Source organism: Eretmochelys imbricata, chromosome 7, assembly GCF_965152235.1.
Source record: "Eretmochelys imbricata isolate rEreImb1 chromosome 7, rEreImb1.hap1, whole genome shotgun sequence".
In the NCBI taxonomy this organism is placed as follows: Eukaryota; Metazoa; Chordata; order Testudines; family Cheloniidae; genus Eretmochelys; species Eretmochelys imbricata.
Window position 1 is genome coordinate 49736107 of NC_135578.1, and position 20251 is coordinate 49756357.

The 20251-nt window shown below is 61.4% G+C and overlaps 1 protein-coding gene across 1 annotated transcript in view; it reads left to right on the forward strand.

Annotated features, from left to right (window-relative positions):
* MST1R (macrophage stimulating 1 receptor) overlaps positions 1 to 19880 on the forward strand; it is a 42737-nt gene extending 22857 nt beyond the window's left edge. The window contains exons 5-20 of the mRNA XM_077821663.1: positions 1792 to 1970; positions 2858 to 3035; positions 3698 to 3843; positions 4742 to 4897; positions 6174 to 6267; positions 6952 to 7179; positions 7844 to 7990; positions 9238 to 9394; positions 9842 to 9934; positions 10392 to 10610; positions 13645 to 13725; positions 15414 to 15595; positions 16780 to 16889; positions 17550 to 17715; positions 18912 to 19048; positions 19442 to 19880. Of these exons, the coding sequence (XP_077677789.1) occupies positions 1792 to 1970; positions 2858 to 3035; positions 3698 to 3843; positions 4742 to 4897; positions 6174 to 6267; positions 6952 to 7179; positions 7844 to 7990; positions 9238 to 9394; positions 9842 to 9934; positions 10392 to 10610; positions 13645 to 13725; positions 15414 to 15595; positions 16780 to 16889; positions 17550 to 17715; positions 18912 to 19048; positions 19442 to 19673 (2505 nt within the window). The 3' untranslated portion in view covers positions 19674 to 19880. The remainder of the gene's footprint in view (positions 1 to 1791; positions 1971 to 2857; positions 3036 to 3697; positions 3844 to 4741; positions 4898 to 6173; positions 6268 to 6951; positions 7180 to 7843; positions 7991 to 9237; positions 9395 to 9841; positions 9935 to 10391; positions 10611 to 13644; positions 13726 to 15413; positions 15596 to 16779; positions 16890 to 17549; positions 17716 to 18911; positions 19049 to 19441) is intronic.
* Positions 19881 to 20251: the final 371 nt, after the last annotated feature.

The following is a 20251-nucleotide window of genomic DNA, read 5'->3' on the forward strand; positions in this document are numbered from 1 at the left end:
TTTAAAATACAGCCAGCTCTCCTGGACTCCTTTCCCCCTCATGTCATTCTCCCAGGGGATCCTGCTTGTCAGTTCCCTGAGGGAGTCAAAGTCTGCTTTTCTGAAGTCCAGGGTCCATATTCTGCTGCTCTCCTTTCTTCCCTGTGTCAGGATCCTGAACTCGACCATCTCATGGTCACTGCCTCCCAGATTCCCATCCACTTTTGCTTCCCCTACTAATTTTTCCGTTTGTGAGCAGCCAGTCAAGAAGAGCTCTGCCCCTAGTTGGTTCCTCCAGCACTTGCACCAGGAAATTGTCCCCTACACTTTCCAAAAACTTCCTGGATTGTCTGTGCACCGCTGTATTGCTCTCCCAGCAGATATCAGGGAGATTGAAGTCTCCCATAGGAACCAGAGCCTGCGATCTAGTAACTTCCGTTAGTTGCCGGAAGAAAGCCTCGTCCACCTCATCCCCCTGGTCTGGTGGTCTATAGCAGACTCCCACCACGACATCACCCTTGTTGCTCACTCTTCTAAACTTCTAAGCTTAATCCAGAGACTCTCAGGTTTTTCTGCAGTTTCATACCGGAGCAGCCATGCTGCTCTCTCACGTATGATGCAACTCCCCCCTCCCCCGCCCTCCTCTGCCCTGCCTGTGCTTCCTGAACAGTTTATATCCATCCATGACAGTACTCCAGTCATGTGAGTTATCCCACCAAGTCTCGGTTATTCCAATCACATCATAATTGCTTGACTGTGCCAGGACTTCCAGTTCTCCCTGCTTGTTTCCCAGGCTTCTTGCATTTGTGTATAGGCACTTGAGATAACTCGCTGATCGTCTCTCTTTCTCCATATGAGGCAGGAGCCCTCCCCTCTTGCACACTTCTGCTCGTGCTTCCTCCCGGTATCCCACTTCCCCACTTACCTCAGGGCTTTGGTCTCCTTCCCCCAGTGAACCTAGTTTAAAGCCCTCCTCACTTGGCCGGAATCCGTGCAGCACTCGCAGACATCTCCTCCTCATGCCCAGCTGCTAAGTTGCATTAGAAAAAGTTATAAACCTCAGTACTGGAAGAGGTTGTTTTCCCAGCATAGCCCTTCCACAGGACTGCTGCCTGCCGGGGAGCTACCATGGGCCCCCTCAGGGCGTCCTGCTGGGTGGGGAGCTGACATGAGTTTCCTTGGGGCCTCCAGCTGGGCAGAGAGCTGTCATGGGTCCCCTTGGGTTGTGCTGCCGGTCGGGGAGCAGTCACGGGCCCCCTCAGGGCGGCCTGCGGGACAGGGAGCTGTTAGAGGCCCCCTAGGGACAGCCCACTGCATGGGGGCCATCACAAGTCCCCTCGGTGCTGGGGAGCTCTTCAGCTTGCGCTGTTGCAGCTCCTGCCTGGGGCTCTGGAGGCTGCTGGTTTGGTCCCTGGGGTGTGAGCCACGCTGGGTCCATCACGTCAGCACTGGCTGCAGTAGCCGCACAGACATCACTTGGGTTTGGACAAGGGGGAGGGTGGGCATGGCAGCCAGTGCCATCCACTGCTGCCCCCCGCCCCCACGAAGGAGTCATGCCCTGTCAGTGCTCTGGGGTCCCCTCAGCCTGCCATTGGATGTGCCTCCTGCCATGGCCCAGGGCTCACCAAGAGGCTTTGTCACAGGGCCAGCCTCCGGCCTGCACCCTCCCTTCCCCACCTGGGCTGCCCACCTGCTGCCCATGGGCTGGGTGGGAGAGCCCTGTGCTGCTGTTGGGGATCCAAGGGCGAAGAGCCGGGATGTCGGGGGGACTGGGGTGGGCTGGGGATGTGACACTGTCTTGTTTCCCCTCAGTTCTACCCCCGAAGTGCCCCCTTGCATGGCCGCACCCGGGTGACACTCTGCGGGATGGGCTTCCAGTCGCGCCCGCACTTCGCCACCGCCGTTGGGTCCCCCGTGGCCAGCAGCACCTACTGGGTGAAGGTGGGGCAGAGGACCTGCACTGTGCTGCCTGAGAAGAGCCTGGACAGGAGGTAGGGGGCGGCGGAGGGGCTCTGTGTCTGCTGTTGGGGCTGCCACTGACCTGGGGATAGAGGTGTCTCCTGCTGGCTTGCCTGGGGATGGGGCCTTCCTTCCTGGCCAGCAGCAGCTCAGAACATGGGTGGGGAGGGGGAAGAGGCACCTTCCCTGTTCAGCATACGGGGTGCTTGGGGCACACACCCCCTACCTCCCCCAGTTTAGGTAGCGGGGGAAGGCAGAATGGGGTGGTTCTTGGGTCAGCTGCCTCTCCCCCTTGCCCGCCACCCCCGGTGGACCTCTCTCTGTAGTATGACCCGGCCCCTGCTCTGTCTGCATTTGAGCCACAGCATCTCCCCAGGTGAGGCCCCTCCATGTACTGGTGCCAGAAGCTGGCAGCTTTCTTGAGTGGAAATGGGCTGGCAGTGCAGGCTGGGCTCAGCTCCTCCAGGCACGCAGCCACTGGCCTTTCCCTATGGTCCGAGTCACCAGTGCTGCCACCCCAGCGAGTTCTGCCCCATGTCATGCAGCCACTGCCCCAAGCAACTGGGCCTTTTAGCAGGGGGCTGGAGTATTATGGGCAGGAGGGGCTGTGGGTTGGGAATGAGGGGCACCAGCTGGTTTGCCATCAGACCTAGAGCACGGGCAGCTGGTGGCACCCACTGGGGTTTGTACGAGAGGTGTTCACCGATTGCCAGGGTGGTTTTGGTGACGGAGTCCAGTGACTTTCCCTCTCGGAGCCGCGGCTCCCCAGCTGGTGCCCCTGCTCTGCGGGTGGGGATAGAAGACGAGAGGTGTGCGGAAGGAGAAGCAGAGGCACCTGGGCCCTGCTGTTGTCCTCTCTGGCTGGGGTGTGGGGTTGGGCCTGCCCCTGTGTCTCAGTGCTCCCTGCTGTGTCCCGCAGGCCCCCTGTGCTGCCCCGCACCAAGGCCGCTGTGGACGTGCTGGTATGTGAGCTGGAGCTGAACAGCACCCAGGCGGTGGCGGTGCCCGTCACGGTTCAGCTCACCATCGAGGAGCAGACGAGGGACCCGCCCTTCTATGTCAGTGGCTCCTCATCCCTCAGTGGCTTCGTCTTCGTGGTACGTCCTTTCCCCTGCCCGCCACCCAGCTGCAGGGACAGCCCCAGAGGAGAGCTGGCCCCAGCAGCCGGAGCCAGGGGTCAGCAATGGAGTCTGCCTGGGAAAGCTGCCCGTCAGTGCCAGCTGGGACCCTGGGGACGGCAGCCCCCAGAGCAGGGTTGGCAGAGTGCCCCGCCTGCTCTCCAGCCAGCGGCTCATTCTTATCATGTGTCGGGCCCGGCTCCTCTGTAAGCAGGGCCAGGTGCCCAGCTGGGACCTCCCCCGCCCCCAGTGTACACAGCGCACCCCTGGGCACTGGGGGGGGCATCAGTGGTGCCAGGCATTGCAGCATCTCATCACCACCCCTCCCTCTCTGGAGGCCGGGCTGAGCCTGCGGCCAGCTTCCTCCCTGATGGAGCTCCTATGGCAGCCGCTGGACAGCCCAAGCATGTGCAATGGAGACAGCTCCACTGCGGCAGCCATGGGCTGCCCTGCCCTGGCATCCCGTTTTGTGTCAGAGGGGCAGGACCCTCCCCAGGAGCTCGCCCTCTCCCTGGGCCGTGCTTTGTGTCCGGCAGGGAGGTGTCTGGCTGGCGGGCTGCATGCTGGAGAGGTTCTCCTCTGGGGATGCTCTGCCCCCCGCTTCCCTTGGTAAAGGCCCCGTACCCTCTGTGGCTCCACAGGTGCCGAACATCACTGCCATCCACCCTGCATATGGCCCGCTGGCCGGCGGGACCCAGCTCTCCATCCGGGGCCGAAACCTGACCGTGGGCAGCAGCTGGAGAGTGACGCTCGCTGGGGTGGAGTGCCCCGTGGCGGGGCAGCAGAGGTACAGCAAGCATGGAGCTCTTAGTGCTGTGTTGGCTTGGGGGGCTGGGCTTGGGCCATTGGCTCTAGGTCAGCGGAGCTAAAGCCTTTGTGTTCGACAGCCAGACGGTGGGCGGCCCAGCTGGGAAGGGTTAGGTCAGAATGGCCTGGGGGCTACTTTGCCTGAATTGGACTCTCAGCTGGTGTTGCTCTGGTTGGCATGGGTCAGCATGGCCACGTGTGGCTGAACGGGCTGGGTTGGCATGGCCGAATGTGGCCGGGCCGGTGCGGCCAGGTCGGCATGTCCGGGTGTGGCTGGGTTGGTGTGGCTGGGTCGGCATGGCTGGATGAAGCTGGATCGGTGTGGCTGGGTCATTGTCACCAGGTGTGGCTGGGTCGCTCTGGTTGGGGGTGGCTGGGTTGCTCTGGCTGGGCCGGCGTGTCTGGGCGTGGCTGGGTTTGCGTGGCTCGGTCGGCGTGGCCAGGTGTGGCGTGGCCGGGTCAGCGTGGCTGAGCAGCTGGGTTAGTGTGGCCGGGTGCTGCCAGCTCCATATGGGTGGGTGTGCTCCATGGAGGTCATGTTTATACATAAACACCCATGTGGGGTCCTTTGGATGGTGTCTGGTGCCACGGACCCTCTGCAGTGTGTTAGAGCACACATCTGTCTGCAGTGCCCGGGGTCCATCTGGGGGGCAGAGCCCTCGCGGGGGAGCTCCTGCCCAGGACTGCCAAGGCCTGTTGGGGCACGGATGGGGCCGGGCCCGCTTCCAGCCACGGGATGGCCAGTGTGGGGGTGTTGGCTGTGCTGGTCCAGGCGGGTCACTGCAGGGAGTGGGGTTGGGCCAGGGTGGGTTGCGGGGCAGCCTGCAGCCCAGCCAGGGGTCTGTTTGTCTCCATGTTGTGCTGTCCTCTGTCCCCAGCCCCACCGAGATCCGCTGCATCAGCCCTGCAGCCAGCAACCTGCACTCTGTCCCCGTGGATGTGTGGATAGATGGGCAGCAGTTCCCTGCCCCGGAGCCATTCCAGTACCGACCAGACCCTGTCCTCCATGACATCTCCCCCACCTGCGCCTACGAGTGAGTCCCCTGACCCCCCCCCTTCCCTGGTCACAGTCCCCCACTCCATCCCTCCGGTCACAGCTACTCCAACCCCCTGGTCACAGCCCCCCTCCTCCTCTCCCTCCAACCCCCCTTCTCCCGATCACAGCCACTCCAACCCCACAGGTCACATCATCCCCACTCCAACCCTTCCCAATCACAGCCCCACTCCAACCCCTCCAGATCACAGCCCCTCTGATCACAGCCCTTCACCTCTAACCCCCCAGGTCACAGTCCCCCGTAACGATGCGGTCTCTGGCGGGACACAACTGAGTATCAGTTCAGGACAAATTGCTTAGAGCAGGGCAGTTATAGCCCAAAGCTGGAGTTCCTTTACTATTAAGGCACGCCAAACCAGCCAAACAGACAGGACTTCTGTCACCCAGAAGCATAGCACAAGTTTGAAATACAGACAGTATAGAGTCAATACTTATAACTTTAAATACAAAAATGATACATGCATACAGATAGCATAATCATAACCAGCAAATCATAGCCTTTTCATAGACACCTCACTCAACAAACTTGTACAATATTTGCTGCAAATATATAACAGTGGTTGCAACAATGATCTATATGGTCACAGTTCATGTCAATAACGTCACCCTCCCCCGCCAACTCTTCTCTCCAACCTCCCCGGATCACAGCCTCCCTCCCCCACGCCCAGCTTGCATGGCCTCCTCCCTGCAGGGAATGGTGAAGAGCCTAGCACTCTGTGCCCAGCAGCCTGGCCCATTTCACCAGGCTGGGGGCCCCCTTCTGAGAGCCAAGGCATCTCCCCTCCAGGCTGGGGATGGGGCAGCCTCAGCCTCCTCCTGCAAGCCCATGACATGTGGGAGTTCATGGCATGGGGGGTTAGGAACAGGGGGCACAGCTCCCCTTGTGGGCTCCAGAGGCTCCAGGCAGCGTGTCTAGCCAGTGTACCCCAGTTGGGATTCCCCCGGCCCCTGGGTCCCCAGCGCATCCCGTATGGGGTTCCCCTGGCCTATGGGTGCCCAGCACATCCCGTACGGGGTTCCCCCAGCCCCATGATCCCCAGCGTGCCCAACACTGGAGGTTGGCTCGGCCCCGGGGTCCCCAGCGCATCCCTTCCAGGGCTCTGCTGGCCCCGGGGTCCCCAACGTGCCCCAGCCAGGGACTCCCCCTAGCTGGTAGGCCCCCAGTGTGCCTTGGCCGGGTCTCCCCCAGCCCCAAGGTCCCAGGCTCAGGGCTGTGCTTCGCGCTCCATGTGGCAGTGACCTATGACCTTCTGTAGGGGTTCGACCCTCACCATCCACGGCACCAGCCTGGACTCCGTGTATTACCCCAGAATCCAGTTTGTGGATGCCAGCGTGGCGACGGAGGCCAAGGTGAGTGTGAGGGGTGGGGCAGGGCCGGCATCGTGGGCCAGGGCCGGCTGAGGCTGGGGAATCACAGTCAGGGAGCTGGGCATGATGTGCTGAAGGGGGAGAGAAAAACGGACTTGAAATGCTGGTCGGGCCTGGTGCAGGCAGGCACTGTAGGAGATTCCACCCAGTCTGCCAGTGCCCCCCAGTCCCACCCCACAAGCCCTGCTAACCCAGCCCTGGGCTCCTCCCCAGCTCTGCTGGTGCCCCTCAATCCTGACCCGCAGCCCCTGCTAGCCCAGCCCTGGGCTTTGTTCAGTGCCGGCCCGCAGGCCCTGCTGTCCCATTCTTGGGCCCAGGCTGTGCCAGTGACAGGGGGTTGTGCATTCACCAGGAGGTGACTGAGAGCTCACACACTCATGTCACTGGTGGCTCTGGTCTCCAGTTGTCCAAGTGGGCGCGTTAACTTGGTGCGGCAGCCCCGGGCTCCCTGCAGACGTAGTATGCATGTAGCGGGGTTGAGGGGATGGTGAGAGGCCTGGGCTGGATCCGTAGCGTGCAGCCGGCAGAGCAAAGGGCGGCGCGGGCCTGGGCCTGACGTGGTGCCTGGGAGCCAGGTCCGGGCCATGTCCGAGGAGGACCGGGTCCCCTCGCCACTGTGAGCTCTGCTCCTGGGCACGCTCCTTCCAACACGCCCTGTCCCCTCAGGTGTGCATGGGGCCACGCTCCCCCGAGCAGCTGGTGTGCCAGAGCCCAGCCTACCCCTTCGCTAACAGGGTGGAGAGCGCCCAGGGCAACCTGACTGTGCTGCTGGATGGCTCCCCCGGACGCAGGGCCTTCCGCATGCATTACTACCCCCCGCCCCAGATCCTGCCCTTCGAGCACGATGACGACACTTACCACCTCAAGTCTGGTGACCACGAGATTGAGATCCATGTACGGAGGGGGCTGGGAGAGGCGGGGAACCCAGGCAGGGGTGGGACTGAGGGAACCAGGCCAGCCCTGCATTGGTGGGCTGGGGGCCAGAACAATGCCAGAGAGAACTGGGGGGCAGAGAGATGAGGGCCCAGGGCATGGGATGATGGCTGGTGGGGATGGGATAGGGGAGGGCCCAGGTCATGGAGGGATGGCCAGTGCAGGAGGGCCTGGGGCCGGGCAATGGCTGGTGCAGGAGGGCCTGGGGCCATGGCCAGTGGACTGAGGACCTGCAGGGGGATGAATGCCTGGCCCTGAAGGACAGGGACACTGGTTAGGGCGAGAGCCCAGGAATGGTAGCCCAGGGGAGAGGCTTGGCAGCTGGAACTGAGGTTGGGATGGTGGGATGCCCTCGGGAGGGGTGGGCCTGGGGGTTCCTGGGGAAGGCGGGGGGGCTCAGGCGGTGTGGTTCCCAGGGGAGGCAGGTCAGCTCAGGCTGGGAAGGCAACCTGGGGGCTGGGGGGCGGCTCAGGTGGCGGGAGGGGTTCCAGGGAGAGGCTGGGGAGTTCCCAGGGGAGGTGGGGCAGCTCAGGCCAGGGGGATCCTGGCGGAGGTGGGGCGGTTCAGGATGGGGAGTTCTCTAGCTAGGGTCGGGGGATCCCCGTGACGGTGGCTGTGTGCGCAGCAAATCGGGCTGGACGTGTTGGTGGACTGCATGAGAATCACTGTGACGGTGGCGGGCCGGGACTGCCATCCCAGTGTGCTGAAGAACGAGGTGACCTGCCAGATCCCCAGGAACCTGAGCCTCCCCCTGGATGGAGCCCCTGTGCAGGTAGAGCCAAGCTTGGGGGAGGGCAGCGCCCGCCCTAAGCTGGGCTCCCAGTGGCTTTGCCCCCCTTCCCCCTGCTGGTGCAGAGCCTAGGGAGATCTGGCCTGGCTCTCGGCTGTGGCAGCACTGCCTAGACTGGCCCTCTGCCCTGTGGCCTCTGGCCTGCAGCCTGCCACCCCCTCTCTCTGCCCTTCTCCTTTGGACAGTGCTCAGGGCTGAACATGCCCTGAGTGCAGCTGCCTGGGGAAGGCTTCCCCGCTCTCTGGAGGGCACCAGGCCTGTGGAGACCGGCTGCCCCTCTGCCAGCCAGCTGCTGGGCTTCACTCCTGGTTCTGCTGCCTGGCACGCAGTGAGGAGGGCACGGGAAGCAGCGTCCAGCCCAGCATGCAGCTACAGGCTGTGCCAGCTGCTTGTTGTCTGCCCTGGGTGCAAAGGGGTGGCCGGGGGGTCCCCGCTGGAGCCGTTATTCCTGCCAGCTGAGCCCATGTGGTGACCCTGTCAGTCTCTTTCCCCTGGCATCTCTGCTCCATGGTATGTGCTGGGGTGGCATCTCTGATGCCCATGTCCTGCCCTACCTGCCCCACCCAGTGCTCACTGCCAAGATGAGTAAGTGCCAGCCTTTGCAGGGGTGCTGCTGGGCAGGGCTGAGAGGGGGCAGAGCGCAGGGGCTGGGGTACCTGACATGCATGCTCGGAGCAGCCCTGTAACAGAGGGGTGTAGCTCCATGGGCCCAGGGATGGGAAATGTCCCCTGGTCCATCAGGCGATGGTGCCTGCCCTGCCAGGGGAGCGTGGGTCGGGGCTGGTCATGTGCCACATGCGCTGCCTGCTCCTGGGGCCTCTGTTGTCCAGCAGCCCTGGGCGCTGCATCCCTGGGTACCCAGGAGACCTGTGTGGAGAGGAGCTCCCTTCATGCCAGCCCCAGCCCTCTGGAGAACCGGGGCAGGAGCACCAGTGCTTCAGGGAGGCAGAGTGGCATGGTGCATAGAGTACTGGGCTGGGACTCAGGAGACCTGGACAAGTCATGGCCATGCCCCGTGCCTCGGTTTCCCCATCTGCAAAACAGGGCTAATGGCACTGACCTTGGCAGAGCACACTGAGATTGCTGGGTGAAAGTACTAGATAAGAGCTGGGGTGGTGGTCAGCGCAGACGGGTACGGGCAAGTCCCCCCAATCCTGCAGATGGCTTAGGGATCCATTCTCTGCCTGCTGGCTGCCGGGACACTGACTGCCTGCCCTCTCCTTCCCCAGATCTGTGTGAATGGTGCCTGTCAGGACCTGGGCTGGGTGGTGGCCACCATCTCCCCGGACCCCCTGACTGGCATCCTCTTGGGCACCATCACCACCTTCATGTTCGGCTGCCTCCTGGCATTCCTGGTGCTGAAATGCAGACGCAGGAGGAAGATGGGTAATTCCCCTCCCTCACACAGGGCATCGCACCCCTGAGCCTGCCATGGCCCCATTCCCACAGGCACTGACCGTTGTGTCACACGCCCTCTGCTCTGGCAACGTCCACTCCTGTTCTGGGCCCCCAGCTGGGTGGCATATGCCTTTCCTGGGTGAATGGGACTGTGCCCCACGACCATGGAGGAGGTGTCTTCTGGCATTATGGGCAATGTGCCCATCACCCTGCTATCTAGGCACCAAGAAACTGCCCCCCGCCCCACATTGTTACTGATTCTGTGCCAGTCCTTAGGGTGCTGGCGCCGAGTGGGCCTGGGCCTCCCGTATTTTCAGTGGGGCAGGGGTCTGAGTGATGCCGGTGGGATAGCTGGTGCCCAGCAGAAGTGGGCCAGGCCATGAGGTCAGCGTTGGCTCTTGAGGCTCTGAACGGCTTTCTTTTCCATGTCTGCAGGGACCGAGAATTTGGAGATGCTGGTGAATCCCAATGGGAATACCTCCAGATTCGCCCTGCTACCCTCCTCCATGGACTACCGGGATGTGCAGGGTAAGGAAATGGCATGCCGGGGGGCACTGCTCACTGTGCCTGCAGCCTGTGGGGCCAGGGTTGAGTCACCGTCTTTGCAGCAGACCCCCTCAACCCCGGCTGGTTGAGGGCCCAGCTTAGGGCAGCCCTGCCCGTGTTAGAGCTTCCCCAGCACATCAGTCTGCTCCCTTCTGTTCCTCCCCAGTGCGCGGGTCTTGGCTGTGGCTATGTGCAGCTCCTGCCCGCTGGCCCTTGCCGGCCGTGGGACTCCCGCCCATAAGCTTCCAGCTCTGCAATGCCTGGGGGCCCTCGCGGGGCTGGTGGGCATTGATTGGAAGACCCTGGGGATTTTCCGAGGGGCAGTTCATCCCTCTCCCCCAGCGGGGAGCAGGTGGCAGGGCACGCAGGCTGATCTGGCAGAGAAGAAGGGTTTTGCCAGGGTCTCACTGTGACTTTCCTCTCTCTGTCTGGTTCCTAGCAGTGCTTCCCCCAGCCGCCACTCCCAGCGGTGGCTTTGCCAGCAGGCGCTTCCGAGATGCCTCCTACACGGGCAGTAGTGACGGCTCTGCCATGCCGCTCGTGAGGATGCCATCCTGCTGCATCGAAAACCTCCGTCCCGAGCTGCTGGAGGAGGTGAAGGATGTCCTGATCCCAGAGGAGCGGCTGCTAACACACCGGGACCGGGTCATTGGCAAAGGTGAGTGTTGGGCCGGGCTGGGCCCACCTGGCACCCGAAGCGTGGTACAGTGAGCTCTGTAGTATGCAAGGTCTTGGAAAAAATTTTGAAGGAGAAAGTAGTTAAGGACGTTGAAGTCAATGGTAAATGGGACAAAATACAACATGGTTTTACAAAAGGTAGATCATGCCAAACCAACCTGATCTCCTTCTTTGAGAAAGTAACAGATTTTTTAGACAAAGGAAACGCAGTGGATCTAATTTACCTAGATTTCAGTAAGGCATTTGATACCGTGCCACCTGGGGAATTATTAGTTAAATTGGAAAAGATGGTGATCAATGTGAACATTGAAAGGTGGATAAGGAATTGGTTAAAGGGGAGACTACAATGGGTCCTACTGAAAGGTGAACTGTCAGGCTGGAGGGAGGTTACCAGTGGAGTTCGTCAAGGATTGGTTTTGGGACCAATTTTATTTAATCTTTTTATTACTGACCTTGGCACAAAAAGTGGGAGTGTGCTAATAAAGTTTGCGGATGATACAAAGCTGGGAGGTATTGCCAATTTAGAGAAGGAGCAGGATATCGTACAGGAGGATCTGGATGACCTTGTAAACTGGAGTAATAGTAATAGGATGAAATTTAATAGTGAGAAGTGTAAGGTCATGCATTTAGGGATTAATAACAAGAATTTTAGTTATAAGCTGGGGACGCATCAATTAGAAGTAATGGAGGAGGAGAAGGACCTTGGTTGATCATAGGATGACTATGAGCCGGCAATGTGATATGGCTGTGAAAAAAGCTAATGCGGTCTTGGGATGCATCAGGAGAGTTATTTCCAGTAGGGATAAGGAGGTTTTAGTACCGTTATACAAGGCACTGGTGAGACCTCATCTGGAATACTGTGTGCAGCTTTGGTCTCCCATGTTTAAAAAGGATGAATTCAAACTGGAACAGGTACAGAGAAGGTCTACTAGGATGATCTGAGGAATGGAAAACTTGTCTTATGAAAGGAGACTCAAGGAGCTTGGGTTTGTTTAGCCTAACTAAAAGAAGGTTGAGGGGAGATATGATTGCTCTCTATAAATATATCAGAGGGATAAATACCGGAGAGGGAGAGGAATTGTTTAAGCACAGTACCAATGTGGACACAAGAACAAATGGATATAAACTGGCCACCAGGAAGTTTAGATTTGAAATTAGACTAAGGTTTCTAACCATCAGAGGAGTGAAGTTTTGGAATAGCCTTCCAAGGGAAGCAGTGGGAGCAAAAGATCTATCTGGCTTCAAGATTAAACTCGATAAGTTTATGGAGGAGATGGTATGATGGGATAACATGATTTTGGTAACTAATTGATCTTTAAATATTCATGGTAAATAGGCCTAATGGCCTGTGATGGGATGCTAGATGGCGTGGGATCTGAGTTACCCAGGAAAGAATTTTCTGTAGTATCTGGCTGGTGAATCTTGCCCCTGTGCTCAGGGTTTAGCTGATCACCATATTTGGGGTCGGGAAGGAAATTTTCTCCAGGGCAGATTGGAAGAGGCCCTGGAGGTTTTTCGCCTTCCTCTGTAGCATCGGGCACAGGTCACTTGCTGGAGGATTCTCTGCTCCTTGAAGTCTTTAAACCACGATTTGAGGACTTCAATAGCTCAGACATAGGTGAGGTTTTTCAGGAGTGGGTGGGTGAGATTCGGTGGCCTGCGTTGTGCAGGAGGTCAGACTAGATGATCATAATGGTCCCTTCCAACCTTAGTATCTATGAATCTATCAATTGCGGCTGTGTCGGGCCTGCATGGCACCCGCAGCCTGGCACAGTGAGTGCCAAGCCGTAGCTGAGTCGGGCTGGACCTGTGTGGCATGCACTGACTGGCACAAGGAGTGCTGAGCCGTAGCTGGGTTGGGCTGGGCCCATGTAACACATGCAGCCTGGCACAGTGAGTGCTGGGCTGGGCCTGCATGGCACATGCAGACCGGCACAGTGAGTGCTGAGCCTTAGCTGGGTCGGGTTGGGCCTGCATGGCACCAGCAGCATGGCACAGTGAGCGCTGAGCCATAGATGGCTCTGGCTGTGCCTGTGTGGCACGTACAGCCTGGCACAGTGAGCACTGAGCCATAGCTGGGTTGGACTGGGCCTGCCTGGCATTCCCTTTGTGTCAAGGTCCCACCCCAGAGAAGCTCAGTACTAACGAGAGCCCCCATGTGATGGTGATCCAGCACAGATGGCATTCATCCATGGCATGGCATGTGGGGTTGGGCATGGGTGGGGAGTCCATACCCACCGCAGCCTCGCTGCCTGGCCCCTGCTGCTCCCCTGGTCGGAGGGGCCGGTCCCTGCCCAGGGTTTGGGCTGAGCAGCACTGCAGTTTGGCAGCATCAAGCTCAGCCCATTCCCCTTAGTGCCAGGTGCATGCCTGTGGCTGTTGTCCAGCTAAGTCGCCTCTCTGAACCTGATGAGGTTCCCGGCCCAGCGCAGAACAGCCCTGCAGGGGAGCCTGTCGGGCCGGCCTGGAGGCCCCACAATAGGTCAGGGCTATATCTGGTGCCTGTCTGGGCCCTGCAGTGCCAAAATGGCCCATCCACTTGGCCATATCTAGCGTCCATCTAGGCCCTGCGACACCAACATGACCCCATCCCCTTAGCCATACCTGGTGCCTGTCCGGGCCCTGTGGCGCCAACATAGGCCCATCCCATTGGCTGTATTTGGTACCCATCTGGGCACTGTGGCACCAATACGGCTCCGTCCCCTTGGCTGTATCTGGTGTCGGTCTGGGCCTTGCAGCACCAACATGGCCATGTCCCCTTGACTGTATCCAGTATCTATGGGTGCCTCTCAGCAGTAACGCGGTCCCAGCCCCCCTGCTGTATCTGGTGCCCATCCGGGCCCTGCAGCATTGACTCTCCTGCAGCCCCTCTGCCATCTTCCAGCCCATCTCCTTGGACTCTAGGTGTTTGCCCTGCCTGCAGCATGTCGGCTGGGGTCTGGAGCAAAGGGAAGCTCGGGGCATTCCTTGCTGCATGGCGGCTCTGTTCAGGGTGCCTGTGTTTTCCCGGCCAGGGCATTTCGGGAGCGTGTACCATGGCATGTACAGAGATCTGGCAGAGAGGGAGATCCACTGTGCTGTCAAATCCCTGAACCGTGAGTGCCCTTCCCTCTGGCTCCTGGCCTGCTCTCCTGCGGGGGTTGCTTCTGCCATGCTCTAGGGGTTCCCTAATCCCCATCCCCTTTAGGGTGCCTCTGAGCCCTGCCTGCTTCCTGCGCTGGCCCTTCACTCGTGCCAGGCTGTTGGCCAAGGAGCAGGAGGTGAATGGAACGGGCACCCCACCTATCTGGGCTATGCCTGACTCTTGGGTGTCTTCGGGCCTTCCTCCTGTGCAGCTGCCAATGCCAGGGGCCAGGAAGCGTGTGTGTGCCCAGCCCCTGCTGTGCCTGGCTGGTGACTGGATGTGGTGTCTCATGGAGTGGGCATAACCAGTGGTGAGCTGGAGCCGGTTTGCACTGCTTTGCTGGAACCGGTTGTTAAATTTAGAAGCCCTTTTAGAACTGGTTGTCCCTCCTGGGGGGGGACAACGAGGGACAACCAGTTCTAAAAGGGCTCCTAAATTTAACAACTGGCCAAAAGTGGCGCCTTAGGGGCCGACACTGTGGATGCTCCGGGGCTGGAGCTCCCACAGGGAAAATTTGGAGTGTGCTACTGGCAGCTCCCTGCCCCACCCCGCGCCAGGCCCCAGCTCACCCCCGCTCCGCTTCCGCCCCTGAGTTACGCTCTGCCCCGCTCTGCTTCTCCGCCCCCCCCCCCCACTTCCCACCAATCAGCTGTTTGCGCGGGAAGCCTGGGAGGGCCGAGAAGCAGGCAGCAGCTTCGCCCTCAGGCCCAGGGTGGCGGAGGTGAGCTGGGACGGGGGGGGGGGCGGCACAAGGAGGGCCACCCGTGCAGCAGCAGGTAACCTGGGGGGGGGGTGGGGGAGGCGCAGGGGAACCGCTCCCCGCCCCAGCTCGCCTCCGCCTCCCTGGGCCTGAGTGCGAAGCCGCCGCCTGCTTCTCAGCCCTCCCAGGCTTCCCGTATGAACAGCTGATTTGTGGGAAGCCGGGGGTGGGGGTGGGCGGAGAAGCAGAGCAGGGCGGCACATTCGGGGTGGAGGCGGAGCGGAGGTGAGCTGGGGCCGGGCGCGGGGCGGGAAGCTGCCAGTGGGTGCTCTGCACTTACCAAATTTTCCCCGTGGGTGCTCCAGCCCTGGAGCACCCAGGGAGTCGGCGCCTAAGGCGCCACTTTTGATGTGATCATTGGGGGGAGCAGCCACTCCCCCCCCCAGTTTTGCTACCCTGCCCCTAGGAGCCAGAGGGACCTGCCGGATGCTTCCTGGGAGCCGCCCCAGGTAAGCACCACCGGGACTCCCCACCTTGCCCCCAGGCAGGTCCCTCTGGCTCTTAGGGGCGGGGTGAGGTGCGGTGGGCGCCCACTACGGTGGCCCACGAGACCCTCCTGCCTGGTTCCGGGGGCAGTCAGGGGACAGAGGAGGGGGGGTGGATGGGGCAGGGGTCCCAAGGGGGGCTGTCAAGGAACGTGGAGGGTTGGATGGGGCAGGGGTCCCGGGGGGCGGGCGTGGGCCATGACCCCCTTGTGGGGTGAGGAGGGAACTGGTTGTTAAGATTTTGGCAGCTCATCACTGGGCTTAACCCCTCTGTGATGTAGCCACTGCTCTCCACCTCTGCTGCTCCTCACTGGGCTCTGACAGCCCAGGTTGCCCCATCCCCTGGGGCCCATCCCTGCACTGTGGCTCCTGGGCTGGTTAGCGCCCCAGTTCCATGGCTGTGCTCCGTCCCAGGGATCACCGATGTGGAGGAGGTGGAGGAATTCCTGAAGGAGGGGATTCTCATGAAGAGCTTCCATCACCCCCACATCCTGTCGCTGGTGGGTGTCTGCCTGCCGTGCCAGGGATTGCCCCTGGTTGTGCTGCCCTACATGAAGCACGGAGACCTCCGGCACTTCATCCGCTCCAACAAACGGGTAAGCGCAGGCCAGCTGCCCTCCCTGCTCAGGGGCTGGGCAAAGGCAGGGTCACCCTGGCTTGGGGCTCCCTGCCTGCAGCCTAGAGGAGAAGGGGTAACCCCTGCTCCCAGAGCCAGACCCCATGCAGCTCCCTGCCTAGCCAGCCTGTGCTCTCTGCACTAGCCCAGGCGCCCTACCCTGGCCGCAGCAGGCAGGGGCCAGCAGATGGGGCCAGGTAGCACCATGGCCATTGGGTTTTCAGGAGCTGCCAGACATGTCAGCTGGGCTGAAGCTGCTGCAGGGGCAGGGGGCGTTCCGGATCCTAGGGCCCAAGTGGGATAGGAGGTGCCTGGGTCTGGGGCGGGGGGTTGTGCTGCCTGTCAAATGGGCAGGAAGGTGAGATGGGGGCTAATGGACGCCCAGGAGAGCCCAGCTGCCCCTCCTGCCAGCCAGCCACCAAGTCTCCCCGGCCCTGAGGAGGCCGGGAGCTGGGGCAGTGAGTCCTGAGGGCACCAGGGTTGAGCCCTGCCCGTGTCCTCACGCTGTTCTCCCCAGGCTCTCTGGCCGGCAGGGCCACTTCGCGCTGGGAAGGCAAGGGGCTCACCTGGCTAGTAGAGGGTGCCCTGCATTCTCCTCCCCTAGCTCTGCCACTGCTCCTTTGTGCTGCCCTCCAGCCCCCCTGTTCTGCCACTGCCCCTCCATGCTGCCCTCCAACCCCCCAGCTATTCCCCTGCAGCTCTACTGCTGCCTATCCACACCATACTCCAGTCTCCCCACCCTCGGCTATTTCCCTCCCCCTCAGCTCTGCCACTGCCCAGCCCCGGGCTCTGCCACTGCCCCTCCACACTGCCCTGCAGCCCCCAGCTATTCCCTTCCTGCGCCCTCTACTCATCTCTGCCCGAGCAGCCCCCAGCCATGGCCAGGGGCAGGTTCAGCAGAGGGCCACGCTCCTGTGACCCATGCCTGTGTCCTGTAGGGGTTGCCGTGGAGACGCTCTGAGCAGCGTTCTAGCGGTGTCTCCCGACAGCTGGCCGTGGGTGCTGCCCTGCCCAGCGCTCTGCCCTGGTCTCCCGGCTCCAGATGCAGGGGGACTGGGGGAGCTGGTGTTTGCAGGGCTCTAGCCGTGGCAGTGCCAGGTAAGGGCTGAGCTGTGGCCAGGCACGAGGGATGGGCTGTACGTCTCCCTGCTCTTGTCTCCCCAGAACCCGACGGTGAAGGACCTGATCGGTTTCGGGCTGCAGGTGGCGCAGGGCATGGACTATCTGGCCCACATGAAGTTTGTGCACAGGGACCTGGCCGCCAGGAATTGCATGTGAGTGTGGCGGGCGGGTGTCCGGGGCCTGCGTGCCCGGCTGGGAGGTGCTGGGGCTGCCTTGCTAGCCTGGAGCACTCCCAAGCGCACTCCTCAGCATCCTCTTCACCGCAAGACGCTTTCCAACAGGATGCTCTGCCCAGGCACACTGGCTTCGGGAGCCGAAGGCACGGCACCCTTTCCTTTGAGTGCAGCTGGCGAGCCCGGGGCTGGCTGCTGGGGATAGAGGGTTATGGGGCCTGGCACTGCCCCCTTGGTGCCAGCTGAGCCCGGGGCTGGTGGGTACCAGAGCCTGGCACTGCTCCCTCTGTGCCAGCTGAGCCGGGGACTGGTGGGTACAGGGACCTGGCATGCCCGCTCGGTGCTGGCTGAGCCTGGGCAGCAGCAGGGCGAGTGTCAATCAAACTGCCTCAGAGGGAACTCTGCTATTAGGAGAATGGGGTTTGTGGCCCAGGAGCAGTCACTTTGCCAGCTGGGAGGGTGGACGCGTTGCCCTGGGGGCTGCTCTGAGACCTGCCAATCTGTGTGCCAGTGGCCCCTGAGTGCCCACCCCATGGATTTGGGCCCAGATGTCTGGGACTGGAGATAAGTGGCTCTGAGCGCCAGGCTTCTGGAGCTGTGCCACCAGCTCAGCTGGCATTCCTTGTTCGTGCCTTGCAGGCTGGACCAGACGTTCACGGTGAAGGTGGCGGATTTCGGCCTGGCCCGGGATGTCTTTGATAAGGAGTATTACAGTATCCGGCAGCACCGCCAGGCCAAGCTGCCCGTCAAGTGGATGGCGCTCGAGAGCCTGCAGATCCAGAAATTCACCACCAAGTCGGATGTGGTGAGTGCGGGGGAGGGGTTGGCTGTGTGGGGGGCTAGTGCATTGGCTGTGCCCATGCCACGCCCACCGGGAGGTGCCCAGGAGCTGGGTGGCTACGGCAAGTGATCACAGAACGGCCCTAACTGGCTCTCAGCTGCTCCAACTCCAGGAAAGAGCTCTGCTCTCCTCTTCATAGAATATCAGGGTTGGAAGGGACCTCAGGAGATCATCTAGTCCAACCCCCTGCTCAAGCAGGACCAATCCCCAACTAAATCATCCCAGCCAGGGCTTTGTCAAGCCTGACCTTAAAAACCTCTAAGGAAGGAGATTCCACCACCTCCCTAGGTAATCCGCCCCCGGCTGGACCCTGCCTCCCACCTACCCCACACCAGACACCCCGGGCGCATGGCTGACGGAACCAGGGTTAGTGGCTGGCCCGCACATGGTGTTACATGCCCACCTTGGCACATGGGGCTTTGGAAGTTTAGACCGTTACATGTGGCTTTCCCTTTCCCAGCAGCCTGCCCCCTGGCTGTGCTGTGCCAGGTGAGCAGAACCCTGCCAGCCAGCGTGACTGGCACAAAGCAGCACTTGCTGAGCACTTGGCCTCCAGCTGAGCTTCCTTGGCTGGACTACGGGGGTCTCGGTGTCTCCTACCACTGTGTGAGGGAGGGGAGAGCCCAGCCTAGGCAGAGCCCGTTCCTAGGCGTCAGAGCCCGGCAGGAGAGAGTGCGGCCCCGGGGGTCAGAGTGTGGCCCAGGGAGAGCGTGGCCCGGGCGTCAGAGCCCGGCAGGGGAGAGCGCAGCCTGAGGGTCAGAGCCCGGTGCCAACAGACACCACTCCTGATGTTGCTGACCCAGGCAGGTCCGTGTCCTCGCTGGCCCATGCTGGGCCTACGTGGGGCCTCAAAACATGGCTCTCCGGCAGGTTGGGTAGCCAGAGTTAAAGAGCTGGGAGAGGAGCGGGGATGAAGCTGTCTCCTTGCTGGTGGAGACCAGACACTTGATGGGGCAGATTCTCCCACACCTGCTGCTGCGGGCACTGCCCAGGCCAGGCTCCCGGGCTGGGTTCCCTCAGGCAGTGCTGACATGTGCGGTGGGAGACTCTGGGGGACTGTGTGGGGTGGCTGTGTGCCACTGGCCTAGAGGATGCCAAGCATTTCCGGCCCTGCCGCATGCATGGTGCTGCTAGAATGACCCCCGTTCTCTCCGGCACAGTGGTCCTTCGGGGTCCTCCTGTGGGAGCTGCTGACACGTGGGGCCTCACCGTACCCTGAGGTGGATCCCTACGACATAACGTCCTACCTGCTGAGCGGCCGGCGCCTGCCGCAGCCCGAGTACTGCCCGGACTTGCTGTGAGTGTCGTGCCCTCCTCCTCCTCACGGGGGGGTGGCCCAGGGCCCCTTGGGAACCTTCTCCCCCCATAACCCCGCTCCCTGCTGCATCCCCCACATCAACCCCACATATCCCAGCTCCCAAACTTCTGCCTGCCAGCCCCTGCAGTGAGCAGTGCCCGGCCCGACGCCCCCCAGAGCCTCCTCATCTCCTCATGCAGGACATCCCCTTTGAGCTCCCCTTCCCTGGTGTGTGGGGATGTGGGGTGCAGGGGGCCCAGCATGGGGTAATTTGGGAGGGTTTGGCATGTGGGGATCAGGTGGGGGAGCAGGAGGTGGTCCAGTGCTGGTGTCCGGCTGAGCTCCCTGCCCCTGGGCCTGTCCCGACTCTAACGGGCTCTCTTGTCGGGGCAGGTATGCAGTGATGCTGAGCTGCTGGGCTCCAAGCCCCGAGGAGCGCCCCACCTTCTTCACCCTGATCGAGGAGGTGGAGTGCATCATGGCCTCCCTGAAGGGCGAGCACTACATCAACCTGAGCGCCACCTACGTCAACCTGGAGCCCGGCCCATCCAGCCCGCCGGTGCCTGACTCCGAGGACGAGCTGGCCTCCAGCGGGGAGGAGGGTGAAGCAGCTGCCACATGTTAGGGGGCGCTCTCCGCCCCGTGGGGCACCAGGAACACAGTCAGAGCTGGCTGGGGAGACCTGGGCTGGGCAGCATGTCAGGGGGCTGTGGCGACGCGATGGGAAGAGGTGCCAGCGCCCGGCTGGGCTCCCATTGGCACTGCCCGGCTGGGGTGTTGGAACGGGGATGTTGACCACTGTTGTTTTTCTACCTGATATTTATTGTGTAGCGAAGAGATACAGGGACTATTTTAATACAAAGGAAACGTCAAAACCAACCAGTTCTGGGGCTTGAATCAGAAAGTTTTGATTTGGGGGAAGCTTTGGAATTTTGGCTCTTTGTCCTGATTCCATGGGGGCTTGTCCAAAGGGGTGGATGGAAATTCGGCTCCCACCTGGCGCAGGGGCAGCTGGGCCTGGCTCTCATGCTGCGTCCTCAGCAGGGCGCAGAAGTGCGGGCAACCCTCCCTCCCAGTGCTACCCACAGGCCACACGGAGCCAGGGCCTAGGAGTATCCTGTGACTGAGTCTGGGGATGTGGGAATTGTTTGTCCTGGTTCTAGGCCTGGTGCCCCACACGGCTACTGGTGCTGTCTGGGCTGA